Source organism: Falco rusticolus, chromosome 3 (genome assembly GCF_015220075.1).
Source record: "Falco rusticolus isolate bFalRus1 chromosome 3, bFalRus1.pri, whole genome shotgun sequence".
In the NCBI taxonomy this organism is placed as follows: domain Eukaryota; kingdom Metazoa; phylum Chordata; class Aves; order Falconiformes; family Falconidae; genus Falco; species Falco rusticolus.
The window spans coordinates 50,191,437-50,213,670 of record NC_051189.1 but is presented as its reverse complement, the minus strand read 5'-3'; the positions used below and the strand labels follow the sequence as shown (position 1 = coordinate 50,213,670).

General features: G+C 37.7%; 1 protein-coding gene across 1 annotated transcript in view; it reads right to left on the bottom strand.

Moving 5' to 3' along the window:
- PRKDC (protein kinase, DNA-activated, catalytic subunit) overlaps positions 1 to 22,234 on the bottom strand; it is an 81,513-nt gene that overhangs the window by 56,011 nt on the left and 3,268 nt on the right. Inside the window, exons 6-31 of the mRNA XM_037379091.1 lie at positions 20,442 to 20,554; positions 19,667 to 19,766; positions 19,062 to 19,117; positions 18,940 to 18,970; positions 17,750 to 17,907; positions 17,383 to 17,529; positions 16,412 to 16,576; positions 15,405 to 15,573; positions 14,292 to 14,341; positions 13,009 to 13,146; positions 12,570 to 12,719; positions 11,995 to 12,110; positions 11,147 to 11,306; positions 10,107 to 10,193; positions 9,616 to 9,735; positions 9,083 to 9,242; positions 8,542 to 8,648; positions 7,423 to 7,513; positions 5,892 to 6,055; positions 5,090 to 5,242; positions 3,752 to 3,859; positions 2,708 to 2,934; positions 2,191 to 2,285; positions 1,839 to 1,938; positions 784 to 917; positions 22 to 276 (exon numbers count right to left, since the gene is read on the bottom strand). Of these exons, the coding sequence (XP_037234988.1) occupies positions 22 to 276; positions 784 to 917; positions 1,839 to 1,938; positions 2,191 to 2,285; positions 2,708 to 2,934; positions 3,752 to 3,859; positions 5,090 to 5,242; positions 5,892 to 6,055; positions 7,423 to 7,513; positions 8,542 to 8,648; positions 9,083 to 9,242; positions 9,616 to 9,735; positions 10,107 to 10,193; positions 11,147 to 11,306; positions 11,995 to 12,110; positions 12,570 to 12,719; positions 13,009 to 13,146; positions 14,292 to 14,341; positions 15,405 to 15,573; positions 16,412 to 16,576; positions 17,383 to 17,529; positions 17,750 to 17,907; positions 18,940 to 18,970; positions 19,062 to 19,117; positions 19,667 to 19,766; positions 20,442 to 20,554 (3,354 nt within the window). The remainder of the gene's footprint in view (positions 1 to 21; positions 277 to 783; positions 918 to 1,838; positions 1,939 to 2,190; positions 2,286 to 2,707; positions 2,935 to 3,751; positions 3,860 to 5,089; positions 5,243 to 5,891; positions 6,056 to 7,422; positions 7,514 to 8,541; positions 8,649 to 9,082; positions 9,243 to 9,615; positions 9,736 to 10,106; positions 10,194 to 11,146; positions 11,307 to 11,994; positions 12,111 to 12,569; positions 12,720 to 13,008; positions 13,147 to 14,291; positions 14,342 to 15,404; positions 15,574 to 16,411; positions 16,577 to 17,382; positions 17,530 to 17,749; positions 17,908 to 18,939; positions 18,971 to 19,061; positions 19,118 to 19,666; positions 19,767 to 20,441; positions 20,555 to 22,234) is intronic.

The window sequence follows — 22,234 nt, the reverse complement described above, 5'->3', positions numbered from 1 at the left end:
ATTCATCAGTTAATCACTCACCCAGGATTTCATGAGGTTTGATCATTCGCAGCTCAAAGAATGTATTGTAGCAGTCCAGTGCTGCCAAGAACATATCCATCCACCGCATGACAATTTGTAAACTGAAGGGTTCCTGCATACCACGGAGAGTTGGCTGATAAAGGATACCAGATGGGCTTTTGCCATCGCTGCCACCTCCTTCAAATTTGTTAATGAGGAAAGAAACATCTTTATTTTTTAGAACATCAGCCAGCCAAGAAGATGGAGACTTGTTTCCTGATAGAAACAAAAGAAGAATATAAATTCTCTAGGAAAAACACCTTTCAAACTAGCAAGGTATTAAAGGCAATGGACGGACACAGCCAAACTTTGTGTTTTAAACTGGATCTTCTAGTGGAGGAGCTACTGGTTCTGGTCTAGCCTTTGTCATACTACTTAAATTACCCAACAAGGAAAAGGCCAATTTGTGAGACACTCCCACTACCTTCCAGCCAGCAGTATTCATAGCTGGATACAACAGCAGTTCTGGGGCTGGAAGTTTTCCTTCCTGGCTAGCTGGAAGTTTGCAATAAAACCCTCTTCTATGCCCACAAACCCTGAGATTCTCAGAGTATTTGACTTCCAATATGAGCAATTACTCAGTTCCTGTTCAACAGCACTGAGTGAACATTTACCTCAAAAATAATTTTTCCTTTGATTAATACTTTGCACAGAAAACAGAGAGAAGGCATGCACAGTATGTAGAAAGCAGCAAAGAAAATAGCGCATGGTAACTTAAAATACCTGGTAACAGAGGTACAAATTCATAGAAGAGCTCCATGGCTTTATGTCGACACTCTGTCTGAGGTCGTCCACACTGCACTAAGAGCCACATGACAACATCCAGAAGACACACTGACTTAGTAGCTGGAAATCCTCTGCACAAAAATATGAGGGATTAACAATTATCTTAAGTCTTGCAGTTGAAAAAAAAAAACCAACCCAAAACATTCCACGAGTATTATGAATGTCCTTTTATCTATCTAACCACAACCCATCTGCACTACAAGGAAGAGCCGTTCTACAAGCACATCTTGCACTGCTTTTCCTTCTCCTCACTCTACTTTGGATCCTCAGAGCATAGCCTTGTGGTAACAACTTAAAAATCAGGATCAAGTCTCTTCCCTTCTCTTTGTAACACTCAAGAGACAAAAATGGAGATTAAAGCTTAAGTAAGCCTGCACAGTTTTTCCCCCATCCCTAATTATCTAGTCTCCCAACTTACCAAATGCTGCATCAGTGAGCTAATTGAGACTCCACTTGTCCGTTTCTTTATGATCACAAGATAATTCAGGAGGTCTCTAGCTCAACCTCCTGCTCACTATGTGACCAGGTTACTCAGAGCTTCATCCAACCTGATACTGAATCCATTGTCTCTTCTCCCACCTTTTTCACTACCCCTCTTTAACTGCTGATCATCATACTGCAACTTGTCCTACTTCTGCTAATGTTAACAGCAGTAAGACAGGCTTTGGAGGAGTTTCCTCCAAGTGCTTTGCAGCACCCAGTGCTAACATTATGACAAACACTGCTGCAAGGGAAATACACTTTTCTTTTCTGCCTATCCTTGCTAAACTAAAGCAAGCTCACCATGTTGGAAAAAGAATGACCATCATGATCCTCTAGTATCATGTTCAGCATTTCCTTACAGTGGTTCAACAGACATATGAGGAGATCTGCATCAGCAAGTCACAGGATGAATGACTCATTCAGAATCCCAAGTGTCTAATGGAACTACATATGTCATTAAATAAACTGCAATATTTAAAAAAAAAGCAAAAAAATGGCAAATTGCTGACCGTGGTACTCGCCGTTTTCCTTCCTTGTTCAGAGAAGGTGCTTTATGCTTGATTATGCGCTTCAGGTGATTAATAGTATCACAACATTGTTGAGTGGTACCTGTTAGAAAGAGAGTTGACATTATAAATAAATGCTAGTAACTTGGCTAAATTAATTGAGGTATTAGCATTACAGAAACGGTGCCAGAAACTTACACACTGGATAATGTCTACCAGCTCCACTACTCTGGGCTTCTACAGTAAATTTTTCAAGGCCACAGAACAAAAATCATAAAATAGGTGGGTTTTTTTAACTCGAGATTCAACAGAATGGCTTTTTTCTTAATTCCATAGTTAATTAATTATAGCTCACCTACTGATTTCTCATCTGTATGGGTTAAGGCCAGACTTTCCAGAAATACAACCAATGCTTCAAATACAAACTGCTCCACCAGAGTGTTTTCTTCCCTTTAAACATCAGGAATAAATTTTATGAGAAACATGAGTAGAAGAAGCACTAAGTGTGAAATTCTAATTAAAAAACAAGTTAAAATACCAGAGAGATAAACCACAGGTTTGCATAGAAAAAAGTACATCTAAACCACTCTAATAAATAGCAATGGAATTTGCTGACTGCATTTAAAATGCAGAAGTAACTTCCCATAAACTTGTGATATATAAATTTAAATTTATATGCGCCTCACTTGCTGAAAGCCCAAACTACAGAATTATAATTAAAAATGAATAAGCTGAGTAACCCAATTTTTCAGTTATCATATACATTAATAGAATTAGTGTCAGTGGATGACTATTTGAATTCTACACTTAATTCTTTTTATCACCTTGAACCTTTAGTCCAAGCTAGTTGTTATTTCAAGCTGTTTTCTCACCTAAATTCTCTGTAGACGCTGTTAAAAGCAAGTGCTGCCCCCAGTCTCTTGAAAGCACTGGGATGAAGAGCAAGACTATACAAACGCTTAAAAAGAGATTTGGTGTTTGCTGGGCTCTTCTCCTGCTGTCTTGGTGTTGTCTGCTTAATAGACCATTTCAAAAATTCTCGTACACACTGACCACAGAAATCTCTCAACGTGCTGTCAACTGGATCCACTATGCCACTCTGAAATTACACAAGATTATTTCATTACAAGAATGAAAAAAACCTGCCATTGTCTCAGTGCAGTATTAGGGCAGCCTATTTACACAGTATTATTTGTAAGTTAAAAACCTGTGCTCACAGTTTCCCAGAAATAACAAAACCTCAGAATTATTGCTGTCCAAAGGTAGGGCAGCATTTTCATCCCTCACAGCACTGGATTAGGCCTCAAAGATCTGGAATTCTATTCCTGTATCAGCTACTAGTTCAGGAGTTTTGTTTAAGCCACTTCATCTTTTGATGGACCAGTTCCCTCTGCTTTAGAAGTGGTGTGACAACACTGACTTTCATTTACAAAAAGTACTGCAGAACCTCCTGACCTACCTTGCCTCCAACCACTTCAGCTCAGTGCAAAAGCCAGTTTTAAATGTAAAGCTTTTGCACCTGGTGAAAGCAAAGAAACAGAGAAAAATCAAGCACACATCAAATGCAGCTTTCGGAGAGAGGTGTGAATGCATTTCGGTAGTCCCTTGTATACACTGAAGATAAAGAGTGTGTTTCATTAATTCTATGAAGACTCTAAATATCCTACACCTACATTTTGAGAATGCCAAAGAAATAGAGAAAATCATCTTCAAAATCTTGATTAAGAAACATTAAGTGGTCATGAAAAAAGAAATAAAAATTGATGCATTCTTTTCCTTCTTTCAGACAAATATAGAACCATTTTATCTTTTCATGAGTTCCTGGTTCTTTCAGTAGTAAAATGATGCTAGTTAAACATAGTCACGTGGCACAGGAAAAAAAAATAATAAAATAAATAAAATAGGAGAATGCTTACCAAGATAGCTTCCAGGAATGCCACTGTATCTTGACTCTCAAATTTTTTGTTGTTGGTAAACCAGTGAATGAGTTGCATGACTAAAGGCTCATACAACTGTCTTGTTACCTGAAAAGAGTAAAGAATAAATAAATTTCTAGTTTCTGTATCTCTGTGCTATTTTGCTATTCAAAATATATAAGAATAAAAGACAGTACTTCATTGAAAAAGGGTCTATAAAATGAATAATCAGCTTCATATTACATTTCCATATCAAGGATTAGAAAAAAATAATAAATCTGGTTAGCTACTTTCTATTCAACTAGTCTCAAAAGATCTCTAAGCTTACCTTCAATAAGATCCTCTGAGAAAAAGAACATCACATGCCACAGGCCGACACACCAATATATAGCCAAGGAAGCAGGGAAGTTTGTTTTTAAGCTGTATTTTGTTCTAGAATCTCAATCTTTACCATACACGTTATTCTAACTTTCTGGATTTCAACAATTCCACCTGTAAGTCAACCTGACTGAATGCCATCGCACTATAACATGAAGGGAAGAACTATTACATACACTTAGATAGGCATCACACATGCTTATAATGCAGTGTCATGTCTATGCCTGTGTGCATTGGATGGACCAATTCAGACATTATTTAGTTATGGTTTATGTTCAGCCATATGTCAGCAAAAGGGGTTTCACCGAAATTGGCAACACAGCTTCCTGCATATTTTACCAGGACACAAAGTACCTTTGGTCTAAAAAGAGAAGCTGGATGCCAGGGTCCAAACAGTAGTCTGAAAAGGCACAAGACCTATAATTTCAAGTGTAGCTGAACCTATGTGTCTATTCTGTTTTGTGTAAAGGAGAAGAAATAGCAAATTCAGATGTTTGAATTAAATAGATCATCCTTAGCTATCAATGAGGCAGCTAGAAATTCTCTCTCAAATGTTTTTTTTGCGGATTGTAGCTTTGCACTCATTCAATATTGAACTAATCAACTTCACCTCAAATTAACTTATTACAGAAAAAGAAAAACATAGAAATTAAATACAAAGATAAAGAGCAGCTACCACCAGAAACACTTTGAATGAACCTTGACACCTGAATCTTGAAACTCTCATTTATTGGTAAACTCCTCTGAGTTACTCTGAATTACACGCCATTATTCCTAAAAAACTATCCCTAAAATAGAATTTCAGCTTACAAAATACAATACATTTAGGAAAAAAAAAAAAAAAGGCAACATGTCAGGATAACTTCTAACAGGATAACTTCTAAATAAAATTATGAATCAACTCCCAACATTTAGAAGTATTTTAAACAAGCTAAAATACTTATAAATTAATCTGATTACCTGGTCTACGTCACAAGCAAGACGAAGCAGTACTGGAAATATTCGCTTATTTAACTGATACATGGGTGGGGGACCCTGACGTCCTTCTGGCATCTGAGATGCTTTCCCCAACATATATGTGACTATGCTATGTAGCAGCTCACATGCTGCAATCTGAAATTAAAAAATCCCTTTGGTTATGCATCCATTACTTTCAGAGAGAAGAGAAAATTGTGGACAGGATAGAATGAGTCACAAGAAAGGGTACACTTGAGAAATCACTCCAATCTATGCTAAATCAGTGTTCCAGGAACAGATGATGTCCATGGAAAAAATTTAAGCCCATTATAACTGGCCCTTCTCCTAACGTTTCAGTCTCTATCACGGGCACTTTTCAGCTGAAGAAAATTGATCACTGTAAATCACCCATCATCATGTTTTCAAGGATACCGCCATTCTGGACTGTCTTTGGATATCAACATCCCAATCAAGCAAATATTTTGCTGCTTTGCTGAAGTGCTCTGCTGGACTGGGCCCACAAGTTCATAGGCTAAGCATGAGATTGTGGCCAAACAACACTGAAGATCAACTACTTTAAAATATTCATTTTTTGTGAAGTCTAACTCTCAAAGCACAATGCTGTCTGATAGAGCTTACAGCAACTTCTGCTCATTAGTTTTTACACACTCAGAATAATGTCAACATGAAAGAGCACCAGAGAAGCACAGGAATTAAAACAGGTCTTTCTCAATAAGGAAGGCATTATTTTACACAGTATTTATCAGCTAGCATAAAAAAAGATGCAGAAAAAAAAAATCAATACTTTTGTTTGTCTGTCACTTGCAGAGAGAGCCAGTTCAGTCACACGAGGCAAGAACAAATCCAAGTAGATAACAGGCTTCATATCTGCAAATGGTACAGCAAAGCTCAGACGCTTCTCAGTGTCCCAGGATACACATTTCTTCATCATCTCTTCTGCAGAGGTAGCTAATGCATTTGAAAAAGATGAAAACAAAAAGTATTGCCACAGCTCAGTTAAAAAATCTGTAACCTTCCAACTTCAGTTAGACTGCCATAGAATGTTCATGCTTTATAAATTACTGGATGTTACAAGTACAAGAAGTATGTTAGAAGGTTGGTTTTATTTGTACATTCAGACAGATGTTTAGCCACCATGTGGAAAAAAATAATCGCAGCCAACATTTCAGGAGACAGTCACAGAACCCTCCCATTTTGATACAAGTAAATTTGGAGGCAATTATAAACCCAGAAGACATTAAATCACACTTCATTTAAAATACTTCTTTAAGGCATCCAATATAGTACTTTTGTCTTCTACTGTTGTAAAAAATTCTCGAAGATCTCATCATACAAGAAGATCCAACACACAGACTCCTGTGGTTGCACAGAAAATGACTACATTTACAGCTATGTCCTCCAAGGAAAACTGCCATATTTACTCCCTTCTCTCCCTATATTACCATATTTGTTAACTTTTTTAACAAAGTCTGACCTCACTATGTATTTAATTTCCACGGAATAATGTTACTTTCTCACAATACTTCTGAATAAGCAACAGAGAAAGTACTTAGCAGAAAGAACACTGATTGTAAAGGCAGCAAAAACAAACGTAGGCATGAAAGTAAAGAAACAAAACTTCTATACAACTACATTAGGTTTTAGACTGACTAAATTTTACACTGAATTTATTCCTTAAATCTCATCATCAGGTACTTAAACTATGCTTTTCCATTTTTTTAAAAATAGATTTTATGATATTTAATAATTAAATTATAAAGCTTACTCAAAACTGAACAAAGACTAGCAGAAAACTTTTTTTTTGGAGGAGGCACCCAAATGGAGCTCTACTACCTGCACATACTAAAGGCATGGTGCACCTTAATCTCACAAGTGAAGAAGTAAGCTTGCCAAGACTTACACAATTCACAGGCTGCAGTTCTGAAAAATTGGATTAAGTGAGAACCATAGCAAAAAGGTGGAAACAAGTACTAAAGAGTTACGAATGGGGCCAAAGTTTTAAAATGGCTTTGCAGCCAGAGGGTGAACGTGATGAGTAAATAAAACCATATACTCAGATGCATACAATTTTTTGCCTTTAACTGAAGCTTTCTACACATTTTCTGCATTCCATAGTAAGTTAGTGAATACTTTGCTCTTCTAAACTCCAGAACTAAATAAAACCAATTTTATTTAAACAAGAGTGACAAAAAATAGTTTTCCTTGAAAAGCTCATGCATTCTCACAAAGTGATGTTGAGACCTCGTTGAAATCTACTTTCAAGAGAGACAGCAGAGGCATGTAAATATTTTTATTGACACTGACAGGACACTCACCTGTAATTAAGTTGTGGTTGATCTGCCCTCCCAAAGATCCCAGAAGGCGTGCCACTCTAGTCCTCACCGCTTCCAAGGAGGAACTGTCATCCTAAATAATCAACAGATTTATATTAGTGACAGAAGAGTTACCTCTAGAAAGAAGTTAACTTGGTTTACATAGCAAATGAGGGTTTTATGGCTTTTATTAACATATGGATGAAGAAGGTAAAATGAAGAACCTGTGGGAGGAACCACATCAAACAAGAGAACAGGAAGAGTGCACAACTGGAAAGCATTTTCATCACATTTTGTGGGCTTTCAATTGACAGTTCTCAAGTAAAGGTTAAAATTTTATCATCACAGATAACACCCACAGGATGACATAATACTCAAAAAGTGGAAGAAATCTGAAGTAAAAATTACTCTTCTCATTTACTTTGATCCTAGAGCTTAAAGTTCAGATCCTGCATCAATATGTAAGCAGCCAATCAATTTTCAATAGCAGCTTATAGGGAATGTGAAGTTTACTCATTTTGTTGGAAGACCACTAAGCTGGAAAGTTATACATGTATATATATAAATATATATATATATATATGAGTAACTATTAGTTTCATGCCTAAAAAAGGTTCATCACAAGTTAGTTTCTGCACTGGAACATACAAATAAAACTACATTTATTTTGAGCTATCGAGAAGCCACTGGTCAAAATAATATGTATGTTTGACTTCTACGACTATAAACCTACCTACAAGAAAGTTTTAAAAAAATAAAAACCACAAAAAAAGTTACACATTCACAAAATGGTATTTGCACACTGCACCACTGCTAACCCGAGACCTGATTTTAGGTGTGCAAGTTAAATTTTTGTTTCCGTAATGTATCAGTCTAGCAGTGATGCTGACTTATAAGCTCCAGTTCCCTTTCACCAATTCATTGCCACTCTCACCTTAAAATATGACATCTTTCCACCTACGCTGATGTAACAGCCTTTTGAGCCGTGCTGTAGAATGGGCTTCATTGAACTGATCTAAGGTACAAATAACCCTCAAAAAAAAGCATGCATGCAAGAAAGGAAGAGAAATAGTGGGAAATTATTAACTCGCATTTAACTCTAAAGAGAAACAGCATTCTTACCAATGAAAGGGTCTTTGCTTTTCTTAAACGCTGTATCACAACTTTATTAAATCCCTTCTGGGCTGCTCGAGAAAGTTTCCTTACTTCCCAGTTATTTTGGGATTCGACTGATGAACAAAAAAACCAGCATATTAATATCAGTTTATTGTACCAGCACCTCATGCACTTACTCATAGCTTCTTTAAAAACCCCACCCTGGTTTTGCCCATTTTTATTTTTAAGATGCAACAATAATTATTTAAAGTCTTTATTAAGGAAAGTAAGTCTCTATTAGTAAAAACTAAGCTGATTTAAGGATACAAAGGACAAATCACAGAGAAGTGACAGATAAAATGGCTACAATTAATGACTGTTTGGCATCAGCAAATAAATACTAGTTAAGAAAAAGATAAATTTTGGGGTGCAAAAGAAGTTATATTGCTCCAACCACACGAAGTGCACAATTTAGACAAAAATTATGTCACATCCATATATTTAGGCATAACTATGAAAACATTATTTTCTTCTCCCTCAAGACTAACAATTTTTTGCCTGTATGTACCTGTAGATGCAGAGTTTTTCAAATAACCATCCAGAAGAGGTAGAATGTCCTTGTAGTGAGGTTGCATTATATGTCTGGGGATGTGAGCTGACCAGTCTTCCAAAGCATCCAGTCCCAAATCAGCCATTGGGGTACAGCTAAGGCCCAGCTTAAATGCATTCTACGTGCCAAATGTAAAACTATCAGTCTTTCATTTTCATTTACTACTATTTAAAGGTAAAAAAACATACTTGAAAGCATTTAGCAGGCAATACATCTTCCTTCCTAATAACTTCTGTCTGCTTAACATCTCACTCAAGATCAGCACAGGAGACATTATATTGCAACACATGCACTAACAGAGTCAGCTTAGGGCAAAGGAAAATTCTGACAATTTGTTTGTCCAAAAAGTCAAATAATTTGTATCCTATCTCACGGAAGACAGTATGAAGCTTAATAGTTATCTTAATTGCTCAACAGGATACCAACTTTGCTCCAGAATTTTTGTACGAGTTTTGGAAAAAAAGTGTTAGCAGGACATCACTTAGGCCTACCTGCAGTGCGGGAATATATGCTTTGATATCAAGCATGATGATGTCATGTGGTAAAGACAGCAAAAAATTCAGACAGGACGCCAACAACTCATCCTTGTACTGTTTCATTTTTGCTGCAACCTAAAATTCAGATAAATAGATCAAGAACAATCATAAACTGTTTAAGATCTTGATTTAACTATATCAATATCCATGTAAAGTAAACATCTCAAAACCAACACTGAAATCTCAGTCACCTGCAAACAGTTACCAGAAAGTATTTCATGTACAATTATACAGCTATCTCTCACTTGAACTTCAACAGGTGACCAATACACCTCTTCTGACATTAAGTAAAAAACAGGAAAAGATCTCAAACCCTGACTATGATGCATAATTCAAAGAGCCAGAATACTTCCATCATATATGCAAGTTTTCTCAGATATTATGATTTTGATAGACTCATCATGTTTATGTTCAGACCAAGAAAGTTAGCCAGCAAGATCACTTACCTCTTTCCCAAACTTTACAAACAGTGCAAAGCAAGACCTCTTTTCTGGGTCTTCAGGACATTTTCTGAGATTCCTTGGACTGACACCCTACCAAACAGAAACCACAAATCAACCGTATTAAGTAGTACGTAGTACAAATATGAAGCACAAGTTCAACTCTGAATACATACATCACTGTCCAATATGAAACTGGCATCAGTGAAAACTTGCAATGTATGTTTGTTCTCTCAAATCTTGCATACTAGCATTAATACATTGCACTGAGGGTCAACTTTTTGGAACACACAAAATATTACCCAAATAAGCAAGATATATATGACTGAAAAGTAACTTTTCAGTGACTTAATTTTCAACTTGTCCATCCATCTAAGAAACCATAAAAGAAAAAAACCCACATCCCTAACAGTGGATGTCCAGGTGGCAAGAATGCTGGTAGAATAAGAAAAGGGCAATTCACAACCACAACAGCATCTACAGTACAAGGATCTATACCAATGAGTTCCCAAATTTGTTTTACTTGGTGCCATGACCAGCAGTGGCAGGGACAGTTCTGGGCTCTGTGGTGGCTAAACACATAATGGGATGAACCACTGCCACTTCACAATAGTTTCTATACTGCAAATGGTGCATCCACTATTACAGCATCATATTTCCTATGGAAACTGGTGAATAAAATACAAGTATACCCCAGAACTTGAGTACTTAACCTGTATGGGCCTCTGCTGTTCTGGCTAGATAGCTTGGAGATCAGAAATAATCTCCTGTACTGCCTGCATTGCAAGAGTATTTCCCATCCCTCTGTTCACCCAGCTCAAGATTTCAGAAGGACACATGGATGGTGCCTAAATCTTGACTTTTTATGTGTTTGTAACTATAGAGGCATAGGATGCTATAAACATTTGAAACAACCAGATAACAGTTTCAATGCATTATTTTCCATAGAGCATAAAAGACTATATATAAAGAACCACACCATCAACATATTACTGCACGTTACTGCAACACACGTTACCCCTCTGTTGGGAAAAAAGAGATCTCACCTCAAAGTATTTTATTTTCTTGGCAATTTTCATTGTAACAGAAAGAAGCTTATAGAATCCGCTAATAAGAGGTAGTCTCGTTGAATGTATAATAAGCTCATAACCAAAGGAATACACCCAAGGGTTAAAGTATTCAACATGCTTCTCTGGAAGTATCTCTCTAGAACAGATGCACAGAAACATATTGGGGGGGTGGGGGGAAGAAACAGAACAAAATATTTGTTTGTTTGTTTGTTTTTCAAATTTTCAAGTCGGTACAAGAAAGAGAAGTATTGTTATAGCAGAGCAGCTCCAAAGACAGTGAAGGAATAATTACATGCTGCCTTCTGAGGCAAGTATAGGAAGCTATTTATTTTGCTTTACAGTGTAAAGCCATTTCTTCCTCATTATATGTTGTTATTGAATTTATACACATGAACATACTCACATATCACATTTCATCGCCAAGACTGCAGTATCCCTAGGGAAAATAGACTAGACCACCACAGGGAAACAATGCTGTACCTTTCACTTAATGTCCAATACTACTCTACAAAGACTGTATTCCTGGTCTCTGAAGTATTTAGGATTTATGGTCAGTACAATACTATCTACTGAAAAACAGTTACACTCAAATAATGGAAGTGAATGACTTGTCTCCTGTACTCTTTAAAAAAACCTAAGCCGATAAACTAGCAGTTTTTACTATGACCCAGATATCGAAAACACCTACTATGCCCCTGCTAATCACCTTGTGCACTTTGAAATATGGCATATCATCGTAAGTCAGAAACTGGCACCTTAAATCTCAATTCAGATTTCTCCCAAGCACTCTGTAACTTCTAAATTATATAAAAACATATCAATACCTGCAGAATTCCACTAGATTTATAAAGGCGATAAAGTCTGTCAGCTTCCTTGGCTGAAGGTTTGAAGCAGGGTCAGAAGTAGGCCCAACCAAAGCACTGTCAGTTTCATTTTCATCCTAAAAACAAATATTGAAGCAAAACCACTGGATCTGTGACAATACAGAAAGCACACACACCTTTTTTTCCAAATAAACAGTCCTTCTCTTTTTTTCCAAGCTGCTACTAGCTAATCTGACACAAACAAAAGACTAATAATTGACACATCAATAATTCAAAGAAATTATAAGGAACACTGGCTTCTAAGGAGAAAGCAAGTAGAAAAATGAAAAGCACTATATGCAAGAATAGGGAGTCTAAAATAAGAGAGTCTGTGAACTTCTACCAATCCCAATGCTTCCCTCTCCTAACACTGCAATGCAAAATTCATAAATGTGAAGTAAAACATTTTGTCTAGTACAAATACTGCTTCAAGGACACTATGAAGTGCTATCTAAGCATAATGAAAGCAAAACAGGGAATGTGATTTTGGGTCCCCTACAACAGCAGAAGTTAATGGACGAGTCATTAGGTCTCACCTGTTCATTAACATCCAGTTTCTGAACAGTCAGGTCCAATTTCTCAATAATCTTCAAAACAGATTTTATAAATTCATCATATATCAAGCGATTCAGGGACTGCAGTGTTGAATTTTCAGTAAGAAAGTTTTCATCCTCAAAACCACATTCCTTTGTAGGAGGAAAAAAGTTCATGTTTCAATAGACCAATGAAAATTATTTTTTTCAATTTACAAGCCAGGATTTGAACAATCCAGAGAATACAGCTTTAGATGTTTCTCAGCTATGGAAGCCTAAAATTCACCCCTATTTAATTCATTTACCAGCCACAAAATCCAATTAAAGCCAGGAAACAGTTCTTCTACAGCATGACATTTGGAAAAAGTCTAGGGTTAGAAAAGCAGTGTCAAAAATCAGGATCATGTTTCCTTTTGTATTTCCATGTTAACTACGCTTTTACCTTCATTGTGTCACAGTTCAGTAGACTTCTAAAGAGATACAGATAGTCTTTATATGTTGATTCTTTCCATCTCCCTGTCCCAGCCTCTCCAGCTTCACGGGGTTCTTCTGATCCAGAAGTTTCTTTTGCAAAAAAGTCCTGAAAGTACACACTATTTTTCAGAAACACTGTTGTGGTGAGTTGACCTTGGCTGGACACCAGGTGCCCACCAAGCCACTGTATTACTCTTCGCCTCAGCAGGATGGGAGGAAAAAAAAATATAGAAAAAAAATGTGGGTCATGATAAAGGCAGTTTAATAAAGCAAAGGCTGTGTGCAGAAATAAAGGAAAGCAAAAGATTTATTTGCTACTTCCTATCAACAGGTGATGTTGAGCCGCTTCCCGTGAAGTAGGGCTTCAGTATGCACAGCAGTTGCTCCAGAAGACAAACATAGCAACAAATGCCCCCCTTTCTCTTAACTTTTATTACTGAGCAGACATCATATGGTGTGGAATAGCCCTTTGGTCACTTTGGGTCAGCTGTCCTGGCTATGTCGCCTCCCAAGATCTTGCCCACCCCCAGCCTGCTGGTAAGGATGGGGGGAAGGTTGGGCAGACAGCCTTGAAGCTGTGCGAGCGCTGCTCAGCAGTAGCCAAGACACTGGTGTGTTATCAACACCTTTCTAGCTACAAATGCAAGCACAACCGCATGAGAGCTGCTATGGGGAAAATTAACTCCATCTCAGTCAGACCCAGTACAACTGCATATGTAACTACCTGACCCAAGCTAAAACACAATGTAAAATTACTTCTGCAGGTAGAAACATGAAATGTTTAGCTTTCTCACTTAACCAATCTGAAAGAGCACAAAAAATCCCAGCTCTGAATCTTTTTCCCTTCTAGTCGTCAGTTATTTGAGAAACTCTGCAGTTACCCTGCTGCACAGGACTAAAAAGCTTTAAAATCCTCCTTTACACAAACATTCAGTAAAACTTTTAAATTGTCCAAAATTTGTTACCCTGGAAGAAAGCTGGATGACTTTAATTACAACCTACTTTGTTACAGACAACCTGAGCAAACAAGAACTGCAGAGAACAATTCAGTACCAGAGGTACACCCTCATTATGCTGAGATGTAAGGACCAGAGTTTAATAACAACTGAGCCACAATTCACAACAGACACTACTATTTTTGCTTCTGTAAAACAGGCCTTCCCCTATTTACTGGGCTAGACCTTCCAAGAACTGGAATGTATACTCTAGGAATCTAGATGAAATAGATGTGTTTGTAAACAGTTATTTTACCTTTGAAAATATGATTGGCTTGGAGAAGATTCTGATTAATCCCTGATGCACTGAAATAAACAAACAAAAATTGTCTGAATGGAATTAAAAAGACCCAGCATCCTTATCACTATGTTAGCAATGAATTAAATCAGTCTTCTACTTCCTATATTCTGTCAGGATGAAGGAGAGGCTAAAGAACACAGATTTTTCTTTAAGGACAAATATAGCCAAAACTAGATCTGAAACTCTAGGTTGTTTCACAGGAAACAGATTTTGAACTTGCTTCTTGCTTTTTCTCAATATTGCTTTGACTTTTTCCTGACTCTGAATGCAGTGATGACCAAGGCACTGCTCACATCAAAAAAGGCAACAACTCATAATGACTCTCACAGACATGGATTTAGGATCTCCATTCTGCCACAGTGCTTGGATGCACCACATCCCAAATCAAGAATGTGGAAAACAATGAAAATGTCACAGCAATAGAGAAAAGCCACCATAAATAATTCAACAAAATTAAAAATAATTTCTGAAAATCATTATAATTAAATGTCAGCATGCTGAGGGCTACTTGAAATGCCAGCTACCATTGCTGACGCATTCATTACATTTGCAGTACTGCACCTGACTAACAGCACATTTGGAAATTTTTACTATGTACGAGGTTCAGAGCATAAGAAGATTGCATTTCTAATAAAGACGACACTCACTCTACTTTCTGTGGTATTTTGTACGGGTAACTGAAAGGGTAAGAATAGATTTTTGTACATTTTTCTGTGAAATCCCTTTCCTCCCATAATCCTTCAAAGCAGGAACATAAGTCTTATGTTTAAACAGATTATCACAAAAATATATTCTCCTGCCCTTCATGATAGCTGCTCTGTCATCCAAAACAATTGTTAAATGCATTCCTTAAGTGATTTAATAATGGATATTGAAAAATAACACCATAAGAACCCTAACCCTCCACTATTAGAGGACAGGAAAAGCTTCATTTTTGACCCCAAATAGCTATTCCACAGTTCTCTCTTAGAGGTGGTTAAATCAATTTAGGGGAGGGAAAAAAAAAAAAACCCAAAGAAAAAAAGACAATCCCTCCCCCAAACACAACGAAGTTAATATCAGACTCACCCACAGTGCTAAGAAAACTCCAGAGAACAGGACCTTTTCCTGAGAGGGCTAGAAATACCTTTATTATAGATCTGCAACAGAGTAACTGCATTTTTTCACTGTATTGTGGAAAGCTGTTGATTTGCAGCACAACTAGATGTTCAAGAACTGGAGTGTATACTTCAGGAATCTAGAAGAAATAAAAACAGTACACACGTCATACAAAGAGGATGATTATAATTCAGTATCAATGTGAAGAACTATGCTAAATTTCAGGAAGATACTTTGTTACAAGAGTTTAGATCATGACCTGCTCTGAGAACAGTAACAGACTTGGCAAGTTAATTCATCTTAGACATAAAAAACAAAACAAACAAACAAACAAACAAACCAACCAGAAAGTTTCCTTGAACACATTATGGAAAGTAGCTCCTGAATAGATTAGTGCTTTGATGGAATGAGTCTTAAGCTTATTACAAAAGTACCTTTTTAATTAACCAATAACAACACAGTGGTATAATCTGTTCATCCTTAACAATCTGAATACAGAATGCATGTGAAAGTCTCCTCTCTGCCACCTTACTTGCCAGCTTCAGCTAGGATCCTGAAAGCCCTCATAAGGACAAAGACAACACAGCATCAGAAGAAAATTGAAGTATCAATCTCAGAGAACATGCTAAGTATCAGTACCAAAAGAAAAAGCAGCAATAGAGTAGTATAAACAAAGAAAAAGATGAGGTTAGTCCAAATAATTAGCTTCACCTAAAATAAATAAAAACCTATTCACATTTGGCTATCATGGTGTTCATTACAATGCTGTAGCACTTTAGTATACTCCGTGCACTGTCTTTATTCAAATAAAATCCAATAAAGTATTCTCCTGATATTCTTCCCATCCCCTAGGAGCTAAATGTCATCATATTTCAGATAAATACCTCCTGTCATAGGTAAATTCACAGCTACTACCTCCTTATACATCTGGAGGTGCATAAAAGAAAATTGACTGGTTCTTTAAATACTCCACTTACTGTATCTATATGGAATATCACACTTGCAATGGACTGGAGGAAACTCGGTAGCTGATACAGATGATCATCTATTGTTTCTGCTTCTGTGAGGTACATTTGCTTACAGCGCTGAAGAAGCTCAACATACATGTTGTCAACATCCTTAGAATGTATAGCTTTACAGGGCTTAGAGAGAAAATAAAATACTGATTTAGCAACTTTGTACAGCCAAGCAAGTGTATGCTGTAGGACTAAAACTCAACCAAGTCTTCACTGAACCATAAGAATAATCTTCTAATCTTTTCCAGAAACTCGATATATCTGAATAAACGAACTTCAAGTATTCTGCCTGCTACATCTTTGAGAAACATCATACCTGAAATGAACTAAAATAATAATTCACTGATGCAATGTAAGTTACCGTAAGAGTACTTGAACTTTCAAATGTAACTGCCCTCCACATACATATGTAAGTATGGTTTGGGTGGTTTTTTTTTTAAATTTGCAGTTGTTTCACAAATGACCTCCTAGTGCCCTGCAGTCAGCAGAGCATTTTGGCTTTTCTGATTGTGATTCCTGTTCTGTAGGAAACATATCTGAACTGATTCCAGAGCAGAGATGGCCGATTCTACCATCTAAATGCAGGACAGAGCTAAGGAGGTACTGTCTGGACCTAAATGATTAAGCACATCCTTAACTTCTGTAACAGCTGTATGTGAAGCCCCTCATCTTCCACTTCAGGACCAGTCCACAAGCAGCAGTAACTACAACCCTCAATGCTGCAAGCACTCCCACTACATTCAGTATGCATTTCATAATTTTCAACCACAATGTATTTTACAGTTTAGCTAATTAAGTTCAACACTTAATCCAGAAACAGGAGCATTCCCTACACAACAAGCTGTGTAAAATTGTAAAATTAATGGTATATGAATCCTAGCTTTAAATCCATTCAGTACACTCCTTTATCAGGATAAGTTTCCTGCACATACTGCTGCAAAAAGCCCATATCCGCGAATGGCAATGGACAACTCTCTGTTGCTCGAATCCATTCTTCTGATGATTCCATAGAACTGCTCCATGAAGAACTGTAACTTGCTCTTGTGTAGCTCTGCATCCTTAGCTACCATTAAAGAAATCTGGAAAGCAAATACAAAAAAATTGCAATACTTCCAGAAACATGAAATAAGCCACAAAAAAAATACAGCAAGTCTTAAAAGATGCTTAGCTCGTAACACAAAGCACTTCAAACAAAGTAATTAAAACAGATTCACTGAACTTCCAAGCATCAAACATTCCCACTATTTCAAGAAACTTGACTTTGCTTTAGTCTCAGAGATCCCAGCGAAGTTACAATACCTGCTTGAGGAATGAATCTAGTGCAGAATGACTGGTTTTCTTCAGCTCCTGATTTGTGTGACCACACCATTTACACATTACTTCAAAGAGGGAGACATAGTTGTCCAGGAGCAAGGGACCAAACTGAGCAGCATGCCAACTAAACAACTGTAAACCAGCTGCAATTTAAAAACAACTTTTATTGAAACCCAGACTTATATTCCACTTTCCAAAAAACAGACTAGACTACAAAGTCCACATGTGGACTTTAGGTAGGTGTATCTACCATGACTGGAGGGTGTAAAATGTATTTGTCTAGCTATTACAGTATCAGTATCCAAACATTAAGAACTTAAGCATAAAAGCAACCCTCCAAAATCCTCTTTTTTAATGTACACCATTATGGAAAGCACAGCTATGTTCTGAAGTAATGTACATTAACAGTGAAAAAGAAAAGGGGTCTACTGGTTACGAATAGTAACACTTGATCACACAATTCACAAGGATACGGTTTTTGTGGTCAGGACATTTGCTCAAGTCCCCTCCTCCACCAAACTGTGGTGCCAAGAAAATAAAGAATTCAGAATACAGGTAATCTCACAATCCCAAATACTACCATAAATGAAATTTCAAGATCCCTAATGAATTAATTTTCACAGGGGTGGGTGGGGGTGGAAGACTATTTTTAAATAGGGTTTTACCCTTCATTTCTGCCATGGGCTTCGTACCCAAACCTTGCATTTTTTGCAATTCTTGCATAAGCACTTCACAGGCAAATTTCTCATTTTCTTCATAAACTTCATTTGTTCACAATTGCCCTCTTCCAGTGAAATTCTCCTTCTCTTCCTATTATTTTTTTCCTTTAACCCAATCCACCATCTTCTCTTTTCTCCTAATTTGCTACTTTCCTCTTATTTCTACTCATACCATGATTTCCTTCTCATACCAGGGTTTTGCACTACTCCAGAGGGGCAAATGTCATCAAGTGTAATGCTGTTAATAAGCTGATTAGACCTTGCCTAGTTTAACCAAATACAATCTCTTTAGATTCCAACTTCAAGTATACCAGCTTTGCTCCCCGCTCAGCTTAGAAGACTGAAGACTAGACCCATCTGAAAACAGCCAGTGGAGAATAAACAATTCCAGACAGAAGACACCGTTGCATGCACAGCATCCACCTCAGCATGAATTGACATAACTTACAAACTTACCTAAATGTACTGCGTATCGCTTCTGATCAACCTGTAATATCAGAAAAGGTTCGTCATATAGAATTAATTCTTCATCAGAGCCAATTCATTTATGCAGAACAATTAACATGTGGTAGATTTACCTGTGGGTTGATTGCCTTCATTGCAAAATCAAATATCTCCTTTGCAGTCTGAGGGTCTGTGAAACAATCCATTAATGAGTATTTCACTATTAACACACAAGAGGTAGAGTGAAGACAAGGATATTTTTATCCAAAGCTTGGTACGAAGAAGCAATATTGGAAAGCCTTACATATCTCATTTTAAGAGGCAGAGATGCTTCTTCCTGAAACACTCTTAAATTTTAAAAAAATAGTAGATCTATATTTATTGATTTTTTTTTCCTCAATAACCATGTTTTAATAGACATGTCCCTTCTAAAGGAAACACATCTCTGTATAAGCCGCATTCCAGGGCAATATGGCGCTCTCAGCTGCCCACTCTCTGGGTAGAAAACAGCATGTCAAATATTTGTGTACAGAAACACACTGATGAAGCCACTCCACACAAAGACAGACTATGAGGACCATGTAGCTGGAAAGGCCTTGCTTTTGTACAAACCATCTATCAGTGGGGAAACTTTCATTGTAAGCCCACAGCAAGAAATTGTGCTGCTTGCTGGCTGTATAATGATTACAATATATCAAATTGTATAACTAAGTATCTTTCACATCAAAAAAGAACTCACCTTCTTCCACAGATTTGGTAAAGTTGTACATAAGTGCAACCAGTCCCCTCAGACATCCTGCTACAACAGTTAGCTTGGGTCCCCTTGTAGCTGACGTCATCTAAAAAAAGTGGGAATTGAAAAAAACATTATCCTCAAGCTAAGGCACATTTACACAAAGGCTTTCCAGTTCCTAGAAGTGCAGATAAAATAACATATTCCAACTTCATACAGTTACGTCAGCATCAACCTCTATCAGACAAGTCCATGAAAACATCTCCTCAGAAATTCCATATCATCTGCGAGGGGTTTTAACTACAGAAGCACAATAAATCCTTTGAAAACCATGAAATATGTTCCAAGACCAATCATAGCAAAGCTTAGATAGCAGACACTAATGTCTTCCAAGTGCAAAATATAGGAAAGTAAAGTTCAGCAGAACTGTGATACCTACCTGAAGTGCAACGATTTTGCAGCTAGTAGAGACCAAAATAAAAACTACCAGTGCATGGCAATATAACTTTTCTTGGGTGCTACTGCAACAATGATCACGTGCCATCTCTTCTCATAGTTAACTGGTTAATTCACTGTCATGGATGGCCTTGAATTTTTATTTTCAAAGCTTCACAGAACCAGAAAACACAAACTTTAAGTCCTTAAGGAAGCATTTACAAATGCTCAGTTAGATCCCCACAAATTGTACTAGCTACAATAGTATTCCAACATACAGGACTACACACATCAAAGCAAAGAAACCAAGGAAGTGCAAGAGTCTGAAAACAAATTCCAATCATACCTGTGTTTTAAGCTCTCCCAAATAAGCTCGGAATAGTTTTTCAGAGTTGTTAATCATGTCACTAGGCTGGACCTCTCCCAAAACTCCCAAAAGTTCATAAATCTTCTCCAGTACTAGAAAGTAATTTAATATTATTAAGTATTAATTACTGAAATCATTACGTTGACATTTCCATTGCACTTCTTATGTAACTTGCAACCATGAGAAAACCATGCCTGATGGTTTAATTTTAATTGGCAATTAGCATGCAGGAAAGATGGCTCTATGATGTACATACATATATATTTACATATTATGACGAGAGATGCATCCTCTGCTCCATTAATAAGTGAAACACATTTACTCTTTTTAAATGTGGCTTAGAAAAGCAATTAATAAAGGCCACGTCCACTGAGGAAGCATTTACCACTAACCCAAGTTTGTTGCTGGCTTTGAGACTATGCTGGGTCTCAGAGTATCGTACCATCAGGGTTAAGGCCAACAGCTAGCAGAAGTTTCTAGGCTTGAGTTTAGACTAAAGGGCTCTTCAGAGGCACAACCAGTTGTTTGAGGACTAGACCTGTCAATCCCAAGATTTCAGCTGTAACTACCCAAGATGCTCAAACTAGAGCCCATATTAGTATGTTTAACATCATAAAGAACACTAAGTACACAAGGCAGGAACTGATAAGCTCTTAGGGTGACCAGTGCAGGAGCTATCACACTAAAGCTGCAGCTGTGAGAACAAAACTGGCTGCAGCTGGAATAAGGTTACAAAGAGCTTTAGAACCATAGAATCATTTAGGTTGGAAAAGACCTTTAAGATCATCAAATCCAACCATTAACATGGCACTGCCAAGTCCACCACTAAACCACGTCCCTAAGCACCACATGTACACGTCTTTTAAATACCTCCAGGGACAGTGACTCAACCACTTCCCTGGGCAGCCTGTTCCAATCCTTGGCAACACTTTCAATGAAGAAATTCTTCCTGACATCCAATCTAAACCTCCCCTGGTGCAACTTGAGGCCATTTCCTCTTTCCTATCACTTGTTACCTGGGAGAAGAGACCAACACCCACCTGGCTACAGCCTCCTTTCAGGCAATTGTAGAGAGTGATAAAGTCTCCCCCGAGTCTCCGCCTCTCCAGGCTGAACAACCCCAGTTCCCTCATCTGCTCCTCATAAGCCTTGTGCTCCAGCCCCTTCACCAGCCCCGCTGCCCTTCCCTGGACACGCTCCAGCCCCTCAGTGTCCCCCTCGCAGTGAGGGGCCCAAACCTGAACACAGTGTTCGAGGTGCGGCCTCACCAGTGCCCAGTGCAGGGGGACGGTCACTGCCCCAGTCCTGCTGGCCACACTGGTTCAGATACAAGCCAGGATGCTGCTGGCCTTCTCAGCCACCTGGGCACACTGCTGGCTCATACTCAGCCAGCCATCGACCAATACCCCAAGCAATTGAACTGGAGTTCACAGGGATGGGCAGCCTCTGCTTTTGACAAAGAGCACTCACTGGAGGTATCGGAACTACTCTTAAGGCTCAAAGTTACAGGGGTATGTCTGCGTACAGTTATAAAACAGGTATAAGAGTAACTTCAAAGGTTCAGCTACACCCAGTTAGCACTGAATCTGGAAAAAAAAAGTCTAAAAGCCTAGCAAAGTTAGGTTGGTTAATGACAGGAAAGCTGGAATTACTTTCAGGATTTAGGCATTCAGAGACTAACAATAACAGATTAGACATACAAATACTCTTTTTATGTCAGGAATCCTAAACCAGACCTATGCTTAAATTCAGTATGAACTGCTGCCACTAAA